This window comes from Heloderma suspectum, chromosome 1 (genome assembly GCF_057233095.1).
Source record: "Heloderma suspectum isolate Gila_16-S chromosome 1, 16-S_ref, whole genome shotgun sequence".
Classification (NCBI taxonomy): domain Eukaryota; kingdom Metazoa; phylum Chordata; class Lepidosauria; order Squamata; family Helodermatidae; genus Heloderma; species Heloderma suspectum.
The window spans coordinates 361,149,979-361,172,045 of NC_139458.1; the positions used below are offsets into that span (position 1 = coordinate 361,149,979).

Below are 22,067 nucleotides of genomic sequence, written 5' to 3' on the forward strand. Positions count from 1 at the left end.
CAGAAATTGGGAAATTTGCACAAAATCAAACTGGGATAGTTGTGTAAATCGAACACTAGCACATGTCTGGCAATTTGCAAACATTTTTGGTGGAGATGTGCTTGCATTCGCAGCCTTAAACATGGCATGCTCGCATGTTTTGCAAGCAAAAACAAAATTCTCATACATCCCTACTTTAATGACAAACAGATATTCAAGCCTTGAATCTGGAAAGTGACTTGCTGAAAAACATGAAGGAACTGAGCATGTGAACTTGCCTTAAGTAAATGACAATTAAGGGGCATACATAGCTGTCCTTTGCTAGTACCATAAAACATTATGTGAAAGAGTTTGCTATGGACTCACAAGCTAAAAGAGTTGCATGACAGATTTACTTAACTGCGAGAATACTATTATAAACTATTGTCAAATCAAGTACAATTTGAACCCATTTTTGAAAAAAATGTTTTCTGAAAAGGCTCAGCAATTCTTATTTCAGAGTATGGTATGAATCATAATTAATGGATTTCTAGCATGTGCTTTATTTGGCATTTGTGTGCATGTGTGGCTATGACTTCAGAGAAAGTCTGTGTGCACACCCTGTGCTGAACTTCAGTATAACCACATAGCATTTGAAATGATAGATTTTACAAATTAAATTGACTTTACCTTGTTGTCTTTTCTTCTTCCTGTTCTCCCTTCAGATATGAACAGCCCAAGTGTGATAACAGTGCCAGAGCTCATCCAAGCAAAACAAAAGATTTGTTCAAAGGGCGCCAGCTTCAAGGTCAGTGTGTAATAAATGGTGTTTAGCTAGGGTGTTTATTCACTGGATTAACTTGGGGAGAGACTTCATTATCTAGAAAAAGCAAAAATTTTTGGAATATTGTTATGTTGATATTCACTTCGAACACCACTGGAGCTGTATCATAACTGAGGTGAACGTAAGAGAAATTGTACTGACATTTGCTGTGCTGGATCCTGACTCTACTGTCATGGAAATCAAATTGAAATTTGTTATCAATAGCAATGGAGGATAATCAGAATTTTACTGAATGTCTGTAATGTAAAGTCTAGAGCAGTGATTCCCAAAATGGAATGATGAATGCGAACAATATGCTTGGATGCTGTACATATACAAAGATGAGTTTTTTGTAGAAGAATTTATGTCTTCTGCTCTTTTCAAGCATAGGAAATTATTTATACCACCATTCTAATGAGTAACAAAGCCAAGACAATGTGACGTCCTTAATTTGTGTCCAGGAGCAGACCAGAGAGGGGACTCCCCCTCTCAGGTCCACCCCCAGCAACCCACCAGCACTGTCTCTGGGTGTTCCAGCCTGCTGTGTGGCCATGAAGCCCCCTGGGCTGGCTGGTAATGCCTCAAACCGAAGGGAAAATGCCATCCACTTACCTCCATCCACATTCACCAGCAGAAACAGGGGTCCCAGATGAACAAGGACCCAGGGCTTACAATGCCAAAGAAAATTGGTTTGCACTCAAAGGCAATAGAGAAAATCTTTATTTTTTACAAAGAAAGCAAATACAGGACCAGTCTTCAAGTATTTTAATACACATCTTCCATGAAATTTTTTTTAACGAAGTGCCCTCTGGATTACACGCTTAGTTTTTTTAAATTTCAATTCATTACTTGTTGGTAGGGATGGGCAAATCAGCAAAACTTGAGCTCATTGAGGTTCTCTGAATTCTTTTATGATGCTTGTTCCTGCTGATGTCCGTATCCAATTGTGAGCTTTCCTTTTTCTTTTTTAATGAAAACTTCTGTTTTCAGGAATTGTGTGTATTTCTGGAATGTACACATATTTCTACCTTTGAGTAAAGCATGCTTATGTGCATTTTTCAAAAGTACGCCTTTTTCATGCACATTTTCCAAACGTATGCATATTTCAAACACTTTTTGTTGCCATTCCATGAATCGCATTACAAGCTCAGAAATGAGCTTGTGATAAGTTCATATCTGTATTTGGTTCTGGGAGGTATAAACTAGGTAATTTTGGACAAAATGAACTGAAAAACTTTGCTCATACTTGTTGGTGGTGAGTGAACTCCCTTTGGTTTACCTTGGGAGGTTTTGAGCTTTCGGAAGGAAAGCTAAAAAAATTAAGCATATGACTTATTATGCTCCCACTCGCCTCCCTTTCCAAACAACTACAACAAACTTACCTTTGAAAATGGGAAGGGGAGCATTCTGTGGCAGAGAAGAAGACTCATCAGAGACAGGAGAGATCTGATCAGCCTCTCCTGAACTGGACATGACACTTCTAAAGAAGCTCCTAATTGGGAATGAATCTAGTGCAAACTTCACCTGAGAAAACTCTTGAATAATTGTGTGGGAATAAGGGCCCTACTCCATAGAGTTCTTAGAACAATGTTTAATTCAGCTGTGTTCATAACCTATATCCACTGAAGTCCTTGAATAAGTTGAGTGTAAAATAAATGGTGAACAGACCTTGGAGTGACCATCTTCATGGTAATAAATACCATCCACAGACCCAACCAACCTTCTGAAACATCTTAATACTAACTTTTGTAGGATGGCATAAGAAGCTGCCCAATTTCACACTTCTCCTCACCCATCCTGATACTTCTTCCTAGGCATTTCTCTATTAGAGCAGCAGTAATGATGTAACCACATTCAGAAATACTTTGCCAGAGGCATGATTAACAAAAGTTTTCCAAGCTCTCTGTTCCTGCCTGGTAATTTCTTTGGGGTTTAGATTCTAAACTTTAGAAGGACAATGCTTGTTTAAATTCTACCCTTCTTTGCTTGCACTACAATTATTATCAGCCCATGCCTTAACCACTGCCGCAATTTGAACTCATAATTGCCATGAAGTGGTGAATGGTACATGAATCTGAGTTCTCCTTCATTTATGTTGCTTACCCTTAGCAACCTCTGGCTTGTCAGTTGTTCTTTCTTGATGTTATTGTAGGGCAATGAGCCCACTAGTTACATGTGTATGTAACTATTTTCTATGTATATATCACCCTCTGTAAAACTGACATCTTCCCTTTTAGGCACACCTTGAAACCTTCCTAAGGAAATTATAAGATGTGCTAAGTTCCTAATTATTCTCCCACCCGAGTAGGTTTTTTAAAACATTATTTTTGCCTACCTACAAAAGCCACAAGCATGAAATCATTTGTTCCAGACTAAGTTGCATCAAAGAGGCCACTTTAGATTAAATGGCTTTTGACTGAAGCCAAAGGTTTCTAACCTCACTGTTCCACCAGTGTAAAGCTTGGTTAAGTCAGTTGCAGATGCATTGGCATGAAGTTCTGAAAATTGATTTTGGAAAGAGAAAAAAATCCTTCTCTCATCTTCTCCCTGTCCTTCATTGTCCAGTGCTAAGATATAGTGAAATTCTCTCTGCAGAATTAAAAACATGCAAACCCCAAGTCCTTCTCTCTGGGCAGTATCAACATTTCATCTATGTAGTCTCTACAGCAGGCATGGAGAACCTCCGGCCTGGGATACAGCCTGCAGGGATCCCCTGTTTGGCTTCTTCCAGGCAGGAAAAAGTTCTTGCCTGATCAGCAGCTGGTCAGAGATAAGCACTTTTCTCCGCTGAGTACTGACGAAGGGAGCCCTTTTTCTGTGCTGATTAGATGCTAGTAAGGTATAAGAGCTTTTCCCTGCTGGGGGGTGGGAGTGGAGCCTGGGGAAGAAGCTGCTGAGTAATTCAGTCCTGCTTACTTCTGAAATTTGTCCTGCTGAGATGGGAGACCCATTCCCACTCCATCTGACTGGCTCATTTCTCTTCTTTGAACAAGTGTGTCTGCAACTCACCTGACCAAGAGAGAAAACAGCAGCTATATGGAAAGACCCCACTCAGCAACAGATGTATGAATCCCAGCTGAGTGTTCTGGGTTTCAAGAATTAATTTATATGGGTTGTGGTCTCTGAAACACCTCTCAGGCCAAACAATGCAAAGTGGTAGCACAAAAATATATTTATTGCTCAAACAGTATTAGAGAATAACAGAACTTTGTAATGATGAAACAAGCAAAACACATCAGTGCATGCATAGCATAGCTAGTCAATCATGTACTTTTTCTTGAAAGCAACAGATTTACAAAATTTCCAGACTAATAGATAGTGATCATTTTCAGATGTTGGGACATGTGATATCACACATGTGTGCACATGCACAGCCAACTGAGCATGGTATTACACACAGCAGTTCATATAACAGCCATGCATTCTTTCTAAATCACCAAATCTATACCTTCTGTGGACTAATACACAGTGATCATTTTCAGATGTTGGAGCATGTGATATCGCACATGTGTGTTCATGCACAGCCAGTTGGGCATGCTATTACACATTGTGAGCATGCACATTTTAATAAAAGCACCAATTTTCAACATACAGTATGTAAACAATACATAATGATAACGTTCAGATATTGAGGGATGTGATATTGCACATGTGTAGGCATGCGCAGCTGACTGAATATTCGAGTATGTGATTCATAAATGATACAAGATGATATGAACATGTTTCATAAAGTCATTTAAAGCACCAGGGTAGCTTTGAAAAAAATTAAAGACATATTGGATGTAATACACATGTGCACATGCACAAACATTTGATCTAATATATTTATGTCTGCCTCATCCATAGTCCTATTGAGCCCTTGTTCTTAAAAGCAACAACTTGACACCATGGGTTGCATCTAGTGCTGCAATTCTACTGATGGAAACAGTTCTGTCAGTGGAACTGGGAGGGGTATGTGATTCCCCTCCCCACAGCTCACTCTTGCACCCTCAAAATCGGCTCCAGAGGGCTGGGAAACTCTCCAAGGCTGATTTTTGGGTGAAACACAGGGCTGCAAGGGTGAGGAGAGAGGGGGAAAGTTCCATCGCACCAGTGGACCTCTGCTAGCAGGATATTGGCTCTAACCCCATATACAGACTAATAATTAATGTTCATAGTAATAAATTTATTATGGCACAAGCTCCCAGAGCCCATTTGATTAGATACATGGAATGTGATCCTGTGTGTGTGTGTACACAGACACACACACACACACAGGTGTAGGGAGAATGTGAGCAGTGAAGTCTGAGTAGAATGAAATGCAAGAAATACAGACAGTGATAATTACATTACAGCTTAGATGTATGTACAATTCTCATCCTGCTACAAATGGACTGCTAGTATTGTTTGTATAACGGGGATGAATGCCTGAGTGGGAGCCAAACTTAAAATCCACAAGAGTCTATATTAATATTTCACTTACTTTAAGGCCATTAATTATGTGACTGTCTTTGAGCAAATCAGTTTATTCCCTTGAGCCTTTGAACATCAGAGTGACTACTTCATTGTCGCATTGCAATTTTCTCTCTCTGCTAAGATGTGTGAAAGTAAGGGGATTACATATTTTATGATGTAATCAATTAGTTACGATCAGTGAATGAATCACATGTTTAAAATCTTTTTTATCTTACTGAGTTTTAGGTGTTACCCTTCATATTTTCAAACAAAAAGCAGTTTAAATTGCAACTAGAAACAGACTGGAAACCAGTGCAGATCTTTCAGCACTGGAGAAATGTATACTCAGATGATCATATATTGACTTAATAAACCAAGACATGAACAAGGCTTTTCCCATGCATGCAGCGTCTCCACCCCTTTCTTAATGCGAGCTGCAATTAAACCATGAAGCATCTTATTAACCATCGTTTCCCACTTTGTCCAAACTGGGAAACCATGGTTACCAGTTTCAGAGCAAGCCAGGATACTGAACCAACTTCAAACTGTAGTTTAATATCCTGGCTATGACTAACAGCTCTTAGTCATAGTTTCCCAATTTAGATGAAATGGGAAACAGTGGTTAATTAGAGGCTTCCTAATTTGATTGCTCACATCATGAAAGGTTGACAAAGGGGGCTGTATGAGCAGGCAAAAGGCTTGTTCTCGTCTAAGCTTATTAAGCTGATATATGATTGTCTGAATGCTATGCAAAGATAGTAATCACAGCAAGATTAGTTTGTGAAAAAGGCAATCTAGATTCTTGCAGTCAGTTGATTGTGTAATGCACAGAAGCACTGCCAGAAAAAAGTGGGTAGATATAGCTTTCCTATAGCAATACAAGCAATTGCTAGGAGAAGCCTGGTCTTTTTCCTGATCTCTTCCAGAAAAGTATCTTTACTGGGCCAGACATTAGAACACCAAAGCTTGTATTTATCATCACAGATGAGCTCAATGGAGCAACCATCTATTTTTGTGGCAGTTTTGGCCTTGGCATCCTACAACCCACAGTATACTTTATTCCCTTATCTTCTGATCTTCATGCCCTGAAACTGAGAAGAAGAGAGAAGATCGCAAACCAAAACCCATTTGCCTGTCTTACATTTGAGGATACTTTGTAGCATCTTAAAGACCAATCTGTTTTATCTCAGGACCATGCGTTTTCTCATGACCCTTGGAATTTCCCTTTAAAATTCAAATTACTGCCCTTATTGCTTGCTGCTTCATCTTTTCCAGCATTGGAGAAAGTGGACAGTAGTCTATGAAATTTCATGCACTTAACATAAAATGCATTAGTTTTTAGGATGCTACAAGACCAAGAGCTGGATTGAAAGGTGGCCTTCTGCATGTGGATGGCATCTTGTACTCACAGAAGAGCTGTTTTTATATTTCACACTCTGGTGTTGAGTGAGTAAAGTGAAATTAAATCTAACAATGTTCTTCTGCTTGCACCGCACAAGTGAAAACATGAGAACCTCTAGAGAACCTACTTATTTCAGCACTGTGTGAAGTCTGGCCTTGGCTGTTCTGCAAGCATTTGTGGAATATTGCTTGCAGATGATTCCTTTCCACACATATTTCTTTGGTTCCAGTTCTCTCCTTTAATAACAGTCATGAACTAACATGGCTCTGAACTGGGACACCAAAAAATACATGATTGTGGGCACTCACACAACGAGTAGAGGAAGAAACAAATCCAGCACATGCTAGCACCTCCTCAGTTGTGAGGTTTCCCTCTTTGCTGTGGGTTATGGATAACGATACACATTTTGTGAGAAGACCTTCAGTATTGGCTGCCCTAAGACCAGAAAGCAACAGGACCCTGGAGTGCAACAGGAAACTTTATTAAACTACAGCAGCGGAAAAGCAACACGCTGTTCACCATCTAGAAGCAACAAAAAACTGACCTACTCCAGCCACCCAGGGAGGGGAATAGCTCCCAGGAATCACATGTCTCTTAAAGAGACAGGCCATATATACCACATCAGCGATAGGGTCTAGGTATGTCAAGTGCTCAGTCATAGATTTTGGGTTGACGAGGGTTTCAACATTCATCCCTGCTTTTCAACAGTGCTATGCCAGCAATTTGTCATCTGTGTAGTTTTTATTTTCCCCAGGAAAAGTTCCATGAGCTGAGAAGAACTGTTCTTCTCAGGTCTTTCTTACTGACTTTATAATGAGTAAGACCCAGAAGAACCTAACTTGCATGCAGGGTTATATACTTAATGGAGCTGTGTAATTGAGTGCTTTTAGTGGCTTATGAATCCCATAACCCAAAGGAAACTATAATGATGTCTATCTGAAATATAATAGTATACCTGTAAATCTTTAAAAGGGCATTTTTTCCACATTAGGGATAGGAGAGGAAATGATGAGTAATGGCCCAAGAGTACCATTTAATATAATGAGGCTTTGGATTTCATTCACCCATTCTACATGCAACCCCTTGGCACAGTCTACCAGTGAGCAATGCTGTGTCTCAGTTCATGAAGAATTAGCAAAGACTGCAGAAGATCCTTGGTTGTCAGTACTCAGTTTCCTGAAAGCCTGTTATATTTTCCTTTCATTGGTGGTTCTTAATGGGAAGAGTTTAGAAATTCAGTGCAATGCACTTACATTTTTCATCAGCACTGTATTTGTTCATCATTGCATAAAATAATGGGCATCAATTTTTTAAAAAAATTCTATAGAGAAATCTAAAAGTGTCTGTGGAAGCTTTAAAAAGAGGACACCGGTGTATGTGTGTATGTTTGTGAAAGTGGTGGGTATTTATTTTTATTTATTCAAATATTTATAAACTGCCAATCTGCCCTAGATGAGGCCTCCAAGGCAGTGTACATAACAACACATTAAAACACATTTATAATAACAAATTAGAATTAAGCACAGAGCTATCTGTAAAACATCTTGGAGAGTGAGAGAACCCTTACATTAAAAACTATTAAAAGCCATATGAAACAAAAACATTTTCACCACCTGCCTAAAACTGAGCAAATATGAAACCTACCTATCTTCCCTAGGGAGGGAATTCCGTAATCAGGGTGCTGTCAAAGAGCAGGCCCTGTCCCACATTCCCACCAGCTTAACTTCTCTTGGTAGTGGGATGTAAAATAGTGCCCCTAATCAATATCATAAACTTTGGACACATTCATATGGGACAAGGTGGTCTTTCAGATATCATAGCCCAAAACTGTTTGGGGTTTTATAGGTAAGAACCAGCACCTTGAACTGGGCCCAGAAACAAACTAAAAGACAGTGCAATTGACATAAGACCAATGTAATATGTTCTATAAAGCGTATTCCACAAGTGTTAGAACTCCTGCTAGAAAATGGCTATGCATATGATACCTGAGACAGCAAAAATCAAGTTGGCTTCTCCCTCCCCACCAAAAAGGATGCAGGAGATAAAATACATTGGAAACTTTTTCTCAGTACAAATCTCTTTCTATTGTTCTTTCACCGGAACTGAAATCCAAGTGCCATCAGAATGAACCTGTGATCACACAGGGATTAAAAAGAAGATTAACATAGTTCAACATACTGAATGAACTGTTGACGCCCTGACACTCTCTTCCCAAAATTAATAAGCTTAAGGAAATGTTGCACAAGAAGGAAAAAATGAAACAATTTCTGATGCTACAAAGATAGATAAGCGGCAAATGCAAAAAGATAAATGTTTCAAGCTGCTTTTGACGCCGCTCCACCACACCTCTCACAAACACCTTGTGGTCCTTTTAAAATGCCAACATAAAGTACTTTTATTATGTCTACTGAACAGCTATACAACTTGCCATGTCCCAAAGTTAGCAGGAGTCAGTGTTAGGAGAAATCCGCAGTAAGTATATAGAAGACTTTGCTTACATTTGCAGTGAGAGTTTCTGCAAGTTCTTTAAAATCCTCTTTTTTGCCAGTAAGTGTCACCTCTGTTTTATCATAGCTAAAACTCAGGCCAGCTGGCTTTAAGTCATATCCCTCCAAGCCTTTTCAAAGCAAGCAGTTTATTTTTGCATGCTTGGGTTTAGTGAGGTGGTGCTGGGCTGGAGAGCATCATGGTTTCTGAGCTGGTGACACCATAATCAGGAGTCTCACAAACTCCCCCTCTCCATGGTTGGTCCTCTGGTTCATTTTTTTTTTTTTAATCTCACTTAATCAAAATATTCTGTGAGAACTCTACAATAGAGAGCCCTGAGGGAAGAGGAGGAAGATTTGAGAACATCAGAAAAGTTCAGCAGTGTTTCTCTGTACTTTGGCAAGAACTGTTGCATTTATAATTAAAAAAAAAAAAATCAGTTCTGCACATAGTTGAAATCCTTCCATTTAAAGCTGACCAGATAAGTTTGGAGAGGCAGAGAGTTTACAGCCAGGTATTCTTGTAAATTCCTGCCTTTCTTTGCAAGCACATTGTACAGATATTTGCAAGAAACAAACACTTTTGGGGGAAAGTTCATAGTTCACTTGAAGGAACTTTCACTTCAGGAAAGTTCACTTATTATAGTTCATAGTTCTATGAATACATGGCCATTTCTCATTTCTGAGATTATGGGCATTTCTACACAAGACTTTTATTGTGTGCTTGTGATTGATCAGTCATAGTTTTTTATGGGTCTTTTATATAATGTCATCAACCTCCAGGGTTCCTCCCATCCTTTCTTGCCATTATAGTGGCATAATTCTCAATGGGGATAACGCGATAAGAGATTTTATCACACTTTGAAGCGTGGTAAATTTCTGGTGAATTTCCAGAATCCCACTTTATTGCAGTGCCATCTAGTGGCTGTATTATGAAACATATAGAACTTGCCCAGAAAGAAAACTACCGGAAACAACCACATGTAAAGGAGGCAATCTTAATCCCACAAGGAATCCAGATGCAGAAGCCCCAGTAAGGGTGTGGGATTTTAACCTCAGGTGGAGAAGCTCTATATATAGGGATGTTGCTCAAACTCTGCAATCACCTTGTGGGGAAAATGGCACATTGATCACCCAAAAAGCCTCAAAGGGCAATACCAAAAGATGTATCTGCAGTCCAAAAAATTCTAGTTTTTGCTGCCCTGCCCATTCCCTGCAACCCGTGCCCCAATTCAAAGGGCCTGCTTTAGAGGAGCTGTGCCCACTTTGAATTGAGGCCATTCTAATTCATGCAGAGGTGCTTACACAATGCTGGCTCACATCACCATACCATTAAGCATTATTCTGTTCAGTTATATAGGGTTGGATCCAGATTTACGCTGGATCAATTGTGCTGGTGGAAGTAGCCTTCTCCACTAGGGATGGCACGAGCACCTGATTCCATTCAGGAATCCAATGGAACCGCCCTGCCTGCACCCCCAAGCCCCACTTGCTGAGCCCCTGCCCCTGCTCAAAAATGCAAATATGCGCATTTGTGTGATCGCCATTTTATTTTTCAAAAACGGTGACCATGGAGCTTGACAAGGCCACCGGGGTGAGTGCAGGCTGCTCACCGAGCGCGGGTGCAGCTCGAGCACGGTCCAGGGACCAGGGGCAGGGGCTGGCCAGGCATCTGGAGGACCAGGACAGGGGTGGGTTCACACATCCCTATTCCCCTTCCCTCCTTTCTATAGCAGCTGCTCTAGTCACCTGAAAATACTACACAGAGAGTCAGAAGATACTGCTGAATAGGGTGAGCTGTAGTGTGTGCATGTGGGGGGGGGAGATGGGGGATCTCACAAAATGGAGTAGAGGGGCCTTCCATGAGCAGAGCCCTTCTTCACATGGAAGGCAGATCATGGATCTAACCCATACACAGCTTGTTGCATTTCACAGTTCACCCAAACTTGGGAAGATCTTTCGGATCCTATACATACATAGTTTGAAAAACCACAGATTGAATCAAGCCAATAAAGAGTGGGTATTGCTTTGTTTTATTGGACCAAATTCAGTCTGCCACATAAGCTCTTTTACTACATGCTTTTTCATTTCTTTATCAGGATCTGGTGTAATAACCATTACAGAAACATCTCCAGATAGACAGTAATAGTTGGTCTGACTGCCCAGTTTTTACAAAAGAGCTAAACTGGTTTTCTAGGCTTGTCAAGATGTATTTTTGCAAAACTGATTTCCTTTAACTCTGCTTAACAAAATCCAGATGATAGTAAAACCCAAAAGGCAGCTGCTTAACATTGGCTTTATGACCAGCTGGTGGTGTGGTAACCTGTATGGGACACTAAGCAGGTGATATCATTGGCCTGTGACAGATCTGTGCACAAACACAGCATCATAGTGCCTGAACCATGTAAACCAGGCCCTCCCTATGTGGTGATATATAGCTATGGTCACAAAGAAGAAAAACAGGTTCTCAGGATCCAAAATAGTTTATTAACAAAAAGCCCAATATGTTTCAGCCTGTCCCTTATTTTGAGGCCTTCTTCAGGGGGTAGAGGAAAATGTCTGCAGAGTTTCTCCCAGCAAAAAGATTGTCTCCTATAATATTCTACTGGTGACTTTAGATATAGACAGACAGACAGATATATGGCTCATAGACCATATGGTGGTAGACCATATACCTTGCAAGAAGAAGCCCTCAGGTTCAGTTGCTGACATCTGCAGCTAAAGGAATCTCAAGGAAAAGTTTTCATCTGATACGTTGGAGAGACACTGCCAGTCAGACCCTGGTATAAGATAGCTTTGTATGTTGAAAGTAAGGGTATGGCCCTCTCATTGGCCTCTGTATGGACCATGACTGCAGTTGACTTGCTACAAAACATTTAATTTGCAGGGGTGATCAGGCAGCTTTGGTGAAATTTTCCATTTCATTTCATCTGCCAAATTGATGTAAAAACAAAGGGCTAGAAATAAATGGCTTCCTTAGAAATAAACGGTGTCTAGTTATTCACAGTGAAGGCCAATGTATACTCAATATTTCAGTACAAAAATAAATGTTCATGTTGAGATGTTTACTAAAATCAGTATGTTTTACCATGGAGATGAGTTTATATAACAACCCATTTATAACTGGCTACTACCACACATATCATGTCAGCAGCCAAAGATGACTCGATGGTGGCCAAAATGCATTTCGGGTGACATGTAGGTGAGTTATTCCCATTCCTGCTTCTATGTAGCTCCCATCATTCTTCTTTTCCATTTGGCTTTTTGTTTATTCATATGCCAAGTAAATAACCTGTTGTGAGGTTGCATGGGCATAGCTGTCAATGAGCCCCATATTTAACACTCCTTTCTGGGTGTAGTAGTAAAGCATAACTCTCGATCCAACTTTGACCGTGCTCTCATCTCTGTAGCATTCAAACTGATTTACCGACTCTATTTAGCAGGTGCATGGCTTGATTTGCTGGATTGATTCAAAGGTTACCATGCCTCACAAAAGCAGGCCTTGTAAGGTCCAGAAGCTGCATTTTTTAGCCAGAGTGTCCCTGGAAAAAATGCCCCATTGTGGAGCTAGCATTTCTAGTGTTTATAAAAACCAAACTTGCTCTTGGTCTAAAGTCATGTTTACTTTCGAAGGTCATTAATTTCTCAGAGACAGACAGGTAGATTGATGAAACCAAGGTCATTTGGGAAGAACGAGTGTGCTGGGAGATTAAAAACTTGCCACTTTCTCCACAGTGAAAACCTTGTTTTGTAGAATTCCTCAGCTGCTTGGGCTCTGGCCTTGGAGATTTCTGCAGGCACTTGGGTGAATGCTTCATTGTTGTTCGCTCTCGTTCATCTGTAACTGTGGGGTGTCATGGGGCAGATTTCACTTAATAGTCACTTCTTGTTAAAGATTGGATCAGGGAGAGGGAATGTAAGCAGATGCACATTGGTCTAATTCTCTAAGGCCTAGGGGGCGAGGGGAATATAACCCCTTCAAATCATTCCTGCAAAATGAAGAATAGAACCCAAAGTACTTTAAAAAAATAAATACATTGAAAAGCATATATTTCTCACCATAATACTCTCTTTTAAATGTTCTAGTTTATGTGAGAGTATTATGATAGGAAATACATACTTTTCTCTCTCTTTTTTAATTGAGCCAGAAACATTGATTTTCAAATAAACCTCTTGCATAGCTAGACTGAACTTTGTGAACACTGTGATTCTTCTGGCTTTGCAAAGGTAAACAAAAGTATAGGGCCCTCCTGGAGTCCCAATCCATCTCTCCAGGGTTCCCCAGGTACTCCATCCTCTGGCCACACTGATTCTGTGGTGTTTTCCTGCCTTGAGTGCAGTTTTTTCCCCATTCTAAAATGTTGAAATGCCTCTCCTAAGGCTTAGTGACTGGCAGGAAGAGCTTTAAGCTACAATGTGCTGGTATTTCTGGTATGATGGCCCCACCCCGTTTGCCTTTAACTCCACCCACCACTGGAATGCAGCCCCTGAGAGCTTCTCCAACATTGAATTTGGACCTTGGGCTGAAAGATGTTCCCCACCCTTGCTATGGGGGATAAAATGAGAATGCATTAGTCTTATACTAGCACTCTGCCACTTTAGTGGAGAGGACCACCTGGCCTCTCCCCTAAGTCAGGGTTGTCTTGGATTTCTGACTCTTGGGGAAACTGCTGTACCTTGTTACAGGGCTAAATAATTGGAAGCTTGCTCATCTGTTGCTGGATCTCATTTCTAAACTCCAAGAGAATTTGCTTCTCCCTTCTAGGACAGTCCACCTGAAAGGGAAACTTCCTCCCTCCCTCTGTTGTTTTCGTGTCCAGTTCTATATAGTCTTCCTTTTCATGCTGCTCACTGATCTTTTTTCTTTCCATTCCCCACATCTATTTTTCTTATTGCCCCATAATGAGTGCCCTAAACAATGGAGAGAAAATCTCATAAAGTTCATGTCTGTGAGATACAAGCCTGGTACACATGAATACAGCTTTGGTGCTTCCATATAGAAGGATTGTGTGGATCAGGTGTACAACTCAGAGCATAGTTTATGTCATCTGTGTGGAAATGAGTCCTTCCATTGCTTAAAAAACAAGAAAGCAGGCCTAACCTAAAAGTTCTAATAGGGGTCAGGCCTTGTGTGTTGCCCCGGCCGTGGCTCTGAACTCTTAATTTCGAGGTGCCAAGATAGTGATAAATCAGATTCAAGGGTTTACTTACAAGGAGACTTTATTGGGTAACGTACAGCACACAGGCATACCCAATGGTTGGATCAGACAGTTTCTCTGAACAATGAGCCATTGGGTCAAATGGGTTTTATACAATACATGTTAGCAGTCTAACAGCAGCAAGTACCCCCTAGCATTCATTCCCAGGATAAACTAACAGCACTTGGTTCTTAGAACAGCCACCTGTAAACAAACTTCACTTCCCAGGCAGAGTTCTTGATAACACTCTCGGTCATTAGTATGGAATGTGCTAGGCTATTGGCCCTTTGAATCATCTTCACATGCTCAGAGGCTTACTAGCAAGGGAACTGCAACAATAATGAAGTTAAGCAAGTATTATGGATCTCTAGGCCCCTCTAACACTACAAATGACTTGACTACACTCCTGGGGCCAATACACCTTGTTACAAGATCATTTTTGGCCTATTCAGTCGTTTAGTGGCTCTTTAAGGCTTGACATATGTCCATGTTCTATCATTTCCTTCTCTGGCCAGAGCTCAGTGATGGTACACAAGCTGAGGCAAAGGTTTGTGTGTTTACACACAAAGATACACATATAGTGAGCATACATTTATTGTTTTTAAACTGCTCCCAATTTCCCCAGCATGATTTTTGTTACATCTTCCAGTATTTTCCCCTACCCCCAATTGCTACCCAGATAGCTGTACAACAGAATTAGGCAGAAATACTCCTCTATTTGAAATTACTCTTGCTGAGAGACTCACAGAGAATATTCATGTAGGAATACCATCAGGAATGTGCGATGATTGCCAATATTATAGGCCAGAATTTATAAAGTCATGCAGGGGTTGGCAGAAGATAGATCTCCAGATGTTTTGGATGTCAATTTCCAGCATTCCTGATCATGCTGGAAATGCTGGCCTTGGTCATGCTGGCAGGAGCTCCTGGGAGTTCAAATCCAAACATCTGGAGAACTACCTTCTGCCCACCCCTGAAGGTAAGACATGAGGTCCTCCTTCCTTCTAAAGCTGGAATATGGGGCATGAGTTAAGGGAAGAATCTGCAGCTGCTGGCCACCTTGTTGCCCAGTGTGGCCCATGTGTTCTACTTTACAAAGGATAGTCCTCAATTTGAAGACATGCTCTATTTGAAGGGCTGTCCAATTGCAAGTACAGTTTAAAGATCACAAACCATAAGAAGGGAGAACAGGAGAAGTTGCCCATCAACAGTTAGCAGCACCTGGAGAGAACAGACTAAGAACAGTCCATTCTCTATTATGGCGAGATGTATTATATTTCTATTTAAATTAGGGATGTACGAAAGTCACTTACCTTTTCGCAGGGGTGCTTCGCGGTGGGGGGGAGGCGCTTCGCTTCTCCCCCCGAAGTTCAGGCGAGGGGGGGAGGCGTCCCGCCTCGCCTGGCCAAAATTCAGGCCGGGGGGGGGAGGTGCCCCGCCTCGCCTGGCCGAAATTCAGGCCGGGGAGAAGCGCCCCGTCTCCCCGGCTGCGAAACAAAAAGTGTAAAAAAACCCAACAACCCCGTGATAGGCTACGTAACGATTAACGTAGCCTATCACGGCTAGATTTCCAAAGTCAGCCGTGATAGGCTATGTAAATCGTTACGTAGCCTATCACGGGTGACTTTGAAAGAAAAAAAAAAGCGCGTACGCAAATGGCGGCGCCCTATGGGCGCCGCCATTTGCGTTCCTTATTTGGTCCCGGTAGTCTACGTAAATCTTTACGTAGACTACCGGGACCAAATAAGGAACGCAAATGCATTTGCATACGCACTTTCTTTTTTTCTTTCCGAAGTCACCTGTGATAGGCTACGTAACAATTTACGTAGCCTGTCACGGCTGACTTTGGAAATCTAGCCGTGATAGGCTATGTTAATCGTTATGTAGCCTATCACAGGGTTTTGGGGTTTTTTTACACTTTACTTTGTAATGGCAGCAGCGGCAGCCGGTCTTCCGACCGGCTGCCGCCTCTGCCCCCGACGAAAGGCCGACGAACCGCCGCCGGGACCCGCCGCCAGGAGGGACATTCGCCAAAGGTAAGTCCCATCCCGGGGGGTGGCGGGGGAGTGGCGGAGAATTTCACCACCGATTTCGGGGGGCCGAATGCGTTGGCGCTCGGCCCCCCGAAGATTTGGGGAGAAATATTCCGCCATCCCTAATTTAAATAAGGCTGTGATCCTATGCATGTTTAGACAGAAAAAAAGTCCTACAATTCCCAGCATCCCTCAGCTAGCCTGAGGGATGCTGGGAGCTGTAGGGCTTTTTTTTTTTGTCGAAACATATATAGGATTGCAGCCTTAGAATTATATGCCTTTGTGCATATAAAGTTTGGCTGAGCAGGTGTAAATTACTTGTAGATACCTTATGTAAGTAATCTTTATGTAAGTAATCAAGTAGCCTTATTCGCAGTGGCTCCTGAAAAGATTAGAGCAAAGGCCCTAAAAACTGTTGCTACAGTTTTGTGCACATGATGAACTGATCTGAGTGGCTTATTCAACCTTTTTCTTTCTGTGACTGTCTCTTTCTGCTGTTCCAAAATTGTACAGATCTCAGGTTATATGCAATGAAATCAACTGAGTGACATATAAATCAGCATATGAAAATTGCTCACAACTTGCTGTCTTCTTTTTGGGTGATGCATTTCTTTTCTGGTGATGTGTAACTGGCCACCCTATTGCTGCCCCATCTGGCTGATGAGCAGTGAGAACATGGGATCCATGGAGATACAACTTGAGGGTGAGAATATACTGCATGAGAATATACTGCAATATTCCTGCATTGAGCAGGGGGTTGGACTCGATGGCCTTGTAGGCCCTTTCCAACCCTACTATTCTATGATTCTATGATGGAATGGAGGCTTTCCATCACATACATCAGCAGAAGGTTTGGGTGCTGAATATCTGATTGTGAGTCTACAAATAAAAAGTTTAGAAACCCTTCTTATAGCAGTCTCCAAATGAGATTGCCCACAACAGTGAAGTTAAGACACTAACCACCCTGTGCTCAATTAACCTAACGTACAGCATTGTAGCTCTCTGGAGAAAGCATCCATGTAATCCATAATGGATTGCTATCATGTAACTGGATCTTCATACTGTAACTGGACTCGAGACGATTAGTAATCAAACTGCACTCAGGAAAGTGGTTTATATGAAGTCAGCTGCACTCCAGCCTTTCTGGCAGACACTTTAGAACCATAATTACCTTCATCTCTCTCTTTAATACAACTCATTGTACTTCTGTCATTGTAGGATATTCTAGAAGCTAAGGAAGGACTGCTCATTTCCTAGATATTTACTACACAGTGCACAAATTAAGGGCAGTGTCAGATGTACGTCTCAATTTCCCTACTTCTTGTGGGTTTAACAGAGACTCTTAAAGCTACTGGAGCATTAGCTTATTGTGGTTTAATAAAGTACACTATATTATATTTGGCTCAAGGGACCCATTCCATGCAGATGCCAATTTCCAAAGGCAGGTTTGAAAGCACAGCCTAGTTACACAGAGCTCTCTGTTAGTGGCTTAGAAGAGCGATTCAGATGCGGGTGGATCGGCAGTTTTAATAAAAATAACTCCTGCCTGGTAATTAAGGCCCAGTTGCACAAGGTGCTGAAGTGCCCTCAGCAAGAAATGCCACAAAGCCTTCCCAAGGGGATCATGGGATATTCAGTATCCTGCAAAATCTCTCCACCACAGGCTCATGAACTGAGTACATAAATCATAAACGCACCTCACTGAACAATTATAGGATCATTATTTTTCTTCTTAGTGGTTACAACTCCTTATCAGCCATCCAGCAACCACCCATGTTTGCCTCTCACGCTTTGTGGCAGATGTGGAAAGGCAACATCGACACCTACCCACAGCCAGTCTATATAGGGATAAATTTTTGTCATGCCAGGTTCCATTCCACAGCGTCTATATAGGGATAAATTTTTGTCATGCCAGGTTCCATTCCACAGTGGTAAAGTAATATCTTGGTAGTCCCTCTAGCTATCACTATAGTACAGTTTCTGTCAGCATTTCCATTTATAAACCTCTATTTTAAGCAAGGTTGTAAAAACACACACTTTGGATAGTAATTCAGTCTGTAATATATTTGCCCAGTTTAGGGCTTTTTATTATTATTTTAAACTCCTGTGAAGATCTGGAAAAATGCTACCCTTCTAATTTTAGCACTTGCCATTTATGGTCCAGTTCCAAAGATCTACTACTAATTTCACATGCTCTGGCCTGGCATTTCATTAATAGCATTCCTGTGCCCCTCCTCACCGCGTCCTACTCCATGCCACATGACCAGTGCCACTCCAGGTTTTGGAGTGCTCTTGGGCAAGACGCCCTCAATGGGCACCCTACCTCAGTGTGTCTGCTTTTCCCCCACCATTGTCATCAGCTGCTATGGAAGTGGGGGAAAGTTGGTTCCCGGAAAACAATATATCCTATGGCCATCTAACAGCTGTCTAGGGGCCATAGGATTGCCCCCTCCATCATATGCCTAAATAATCCACTCTACTTTATATTGTGTTAAATCCATCGGGTTAGATCTGAAGTTGCGCAATGGGACTTTCTCATCCTCTCCTTCCCCCTGTGCCCAGCTGCATGTGCCCTAATTCTGGAGGGTCCCCATCCCTCCAGAACAGATTTGTGTGCAGGAGGAGAGGAAATCCCTTTTGCTAGCAGTTTCTGTTCTTTTAGTGGATGGCCAGCATTGGATCCAACCCAATATTTGTAGCATATTTAAAAAAACATAGATAACAATATAAAGGATTGGATCCATGCTTGATCTTCTATGAGCAGAAGGGCTCCTTCCATTTGTGGAAGGGATAGAGATCCAACAGAGGCTCCCATGGGAGGAGGGGGTAGGCAATCTTCATTGAGTCCTCCTTCCTCTGCAGCCCCCAGCACCATCTCCCACGCTGTTTCCAATGGTTGGAGAGCCTTCTGGAGCAGGGAAGGGGGCACACAGAGCTGAAAGGAGACTGGGGAATCAGCAAAAATTGCCTCCTCCTCTTCCTCCAGTGGTAGTATCCCCACGAGCAGTCTGGATCCAACCCAAAATTGGGAATTACATTGTTAGCAAATGCTAACATATCTTCTTTTAAGCACAGTTCATACATAAAATATAAACATTGCTAAGTTCTCATTACAGAGACACCCAGATGTTCACTGTGATGGAATGATTACAGTGAGACGTTTCATAATAATTTCTTCATTCTCTATATTGTATATTGTATATAGAAGAATATATATACAGTATTGTATATATATTCTCCATATTGTATTATATAGCCAAAGCTATCAGTATATCACATATTCAGACAAATTAAAAGAAAAACAAGGGCATGTATCAGGAAAACAGTAATTCAAATAGTCTAGTCCATGCCTAGTTCACCATCCTTGTAATTTAAGGTCTACAAAACCCTTTCTTAATCATATCATAGCAGTTTTGTACAGCTACCTGTGAACCCTTAAAGCACAATCCTAGGCATGTCTACTCAGAAGTAAGTAACATTGGATTCAATGGGGCTTACACACAGGTAAATGGGTATAAGATTGCAACCTTATCTATCATTATAGTTCAATAAAACATCATATGATAGATTTTCACCAACCCTACACCATATTGAAATGGGTCTTTGTTATATTGTCCCCAGTTCACTATAGACTCCATCAAAATGGAGTGAAATAATTGCTTGCTTAAAGCTAATGGAATTCCATTCCAACAGATAATTTGCTCATTTGATGATTGCTTCAAAGTAAAAAGAACACAAACATGGGGAAGTCCTACGGCTAGATTCTCTTGAAGCTCAATATCTAGAAGTCTATTTTTAAGGGGCTTTGGCATATAATTGACCTTGCTCCATAAAGAATCCTTCAGAAAATCCATCACATCTCAATAGTTTATGAATTTAAGACAGCCAAGAATTATTATAAAAATGATTCGCTTAAACATATATTGGGGAGTCTAGAAAGTGTCTAGCAATTGAAATTTCATCCAATAATTTCGCATAATAAATCCTATTGAGATTGACATAGAATGGATATCAGTGTACAATTGAATGAGAGGAGCAGGAGTGTAGGCTGACAAAATAATAATCAAAGACATTTGCTTTCAGCAGTTCCAGTCCCCAACAACTTATAACTGCTCCAAACCTGAGCACCATATAACAACTGAGCACCATGTTAGAACAGCATAGGTCAACTTCCCCTGTTTGTTTCTGGAAAAGTGAATGATTGCCAGTGCTGCTGGTAGTCTTAAGCCTAATATATTTTTCTTTCCTGTTTCTTTTGGCAGAAAAATAAATGCCCAAATATTTGAATGAGGCAGGCAACCTAATCATTGAGTGGCAATCTATCATCTCGTTATAACTTGGAGGTTTATATCTAAAAACCATAATCTTTACTTTTTTGGCATAATTAATAGCTAGATGTTCTGCCAAACAGTAATCACTATACCATTACGAGTCTAGGTCTTCCTACCGTAGTTGATTCTGTGCCAGTAGGATCATGATGTCTGCATACAGCAGAATTATCTTCTGGTAAGAAACAGCCCCTCTTCAGCATAGAAACCATGTCCTTGGTATAAAGATTAGCTAAAAGAGGAGCCAGAAGACACCCTTGCCTGACTTGTCTAGCAGTATTTATTGGACCAGCAAGCTGAACATCAGGATTCATGCACTCTTGGACCCAGTTATGGTACTATTTCCAAACTAGAAATAGATGCTTATCTAGATTAGTCAGCGGTGCCAATTTCTGCCATAGATGGTCTCAATTAATATGGTGCAAAGCTAACTAAAGATCACTAAAGGAAGCAAAGAGAGATTGCTTCCTACCTTTATAGCTCAATAATATGCATGTTTACTAAGAAGCAAGCCTCACGTTTACTATGTTCAGCGGGGCATTGTCCCTTTTCATTTGCTGCCCTCTTTGCATGGAATGCACTGTCCCTGGCACCTCACTCACCTTGTAAGTATTTAAACAGCTTCTGAAAATGCATCTCTTTTCCTTAGCCTTCAACCTGAAACTCAGCCTGTAACCCAGTCTTCCCCAACCTCGTGCCTTCCAGATGTTTTTGATGACAGCTCCCAGCATTCTGGACCATTTGCCATGCTGACTGGGTTGATCACTGTTGAAGCCCACAGCATCTGGAGGAACTCAGGTTGTGGAAGGCTGCTGTAACCTTAAACCTTTAACCTTAAGTGTTTCATTCTATTTCCTATTGGTCTTGTTTTTTTTTCCGATTGGCTGATGACATGATTGTTCTTTTAAATGTAACTGTTTTACAGTGCTTAGAGTCTGAAATAAAAACAACATACAACATGAAAGTTACTTACTTACAACATCCTTTTTAAATGCCTTTAGGAAAAGCCCAACAGCACCAAAATAATAATAATAATAATAATAATAATAATAATAATAATAATCCCCTAGATAGTCCAGCATGTTTCTGAAGCCATAGGTCAACCAACAGCACCAAAAGATTGTGCCTACACTGAAGACTCTGAAGCCAGAGTTCATCCATTTGGAACAAAACATGGTTAGATGATATTTAACCAATTCTTCCTAGAATCGATATGTAACAATTGGTACTACCTGTACCTCTTTCCTATAAGGAAATAAATATATTCCATATGATTAGACAATTATATGGGTTTATGCAAGCTTGCGTATATAGGCTTTATAGGGAACTGTTTCATTTTTAAGAAGAAGCGGTTTATCCATGATATAAACTCCTTCTTGATGCTGCTGCTATTTTAAGCTTTTAG

The 22,067-nt window shown here is 41.0% G+C and overlaps 1 protein-coding gene across 2 annotated transcripts in view; it reads left to right on the top strand.

Moving 5' to 3' along the window:
* Window positions 1-22,067, top strand: part of SMOC2 (SPARC related modular calcium binding 2) — a 201,631-nt gene that overhangs the window by 153,397 nt on the left and 26,167 nt on the right. For both annotated transcript variants that reach the window (XM_084828048.1, XM_084828049.1), the window contains exon 9: window positions 684-766. In XM_084828048.1, coding sequence (XP_084684174.1) covers window positions 684-766 — 83 coding nt within the window. The remainder of the gene's footprint in view (window positions 1-683; window positions 767-22,067) is intronic.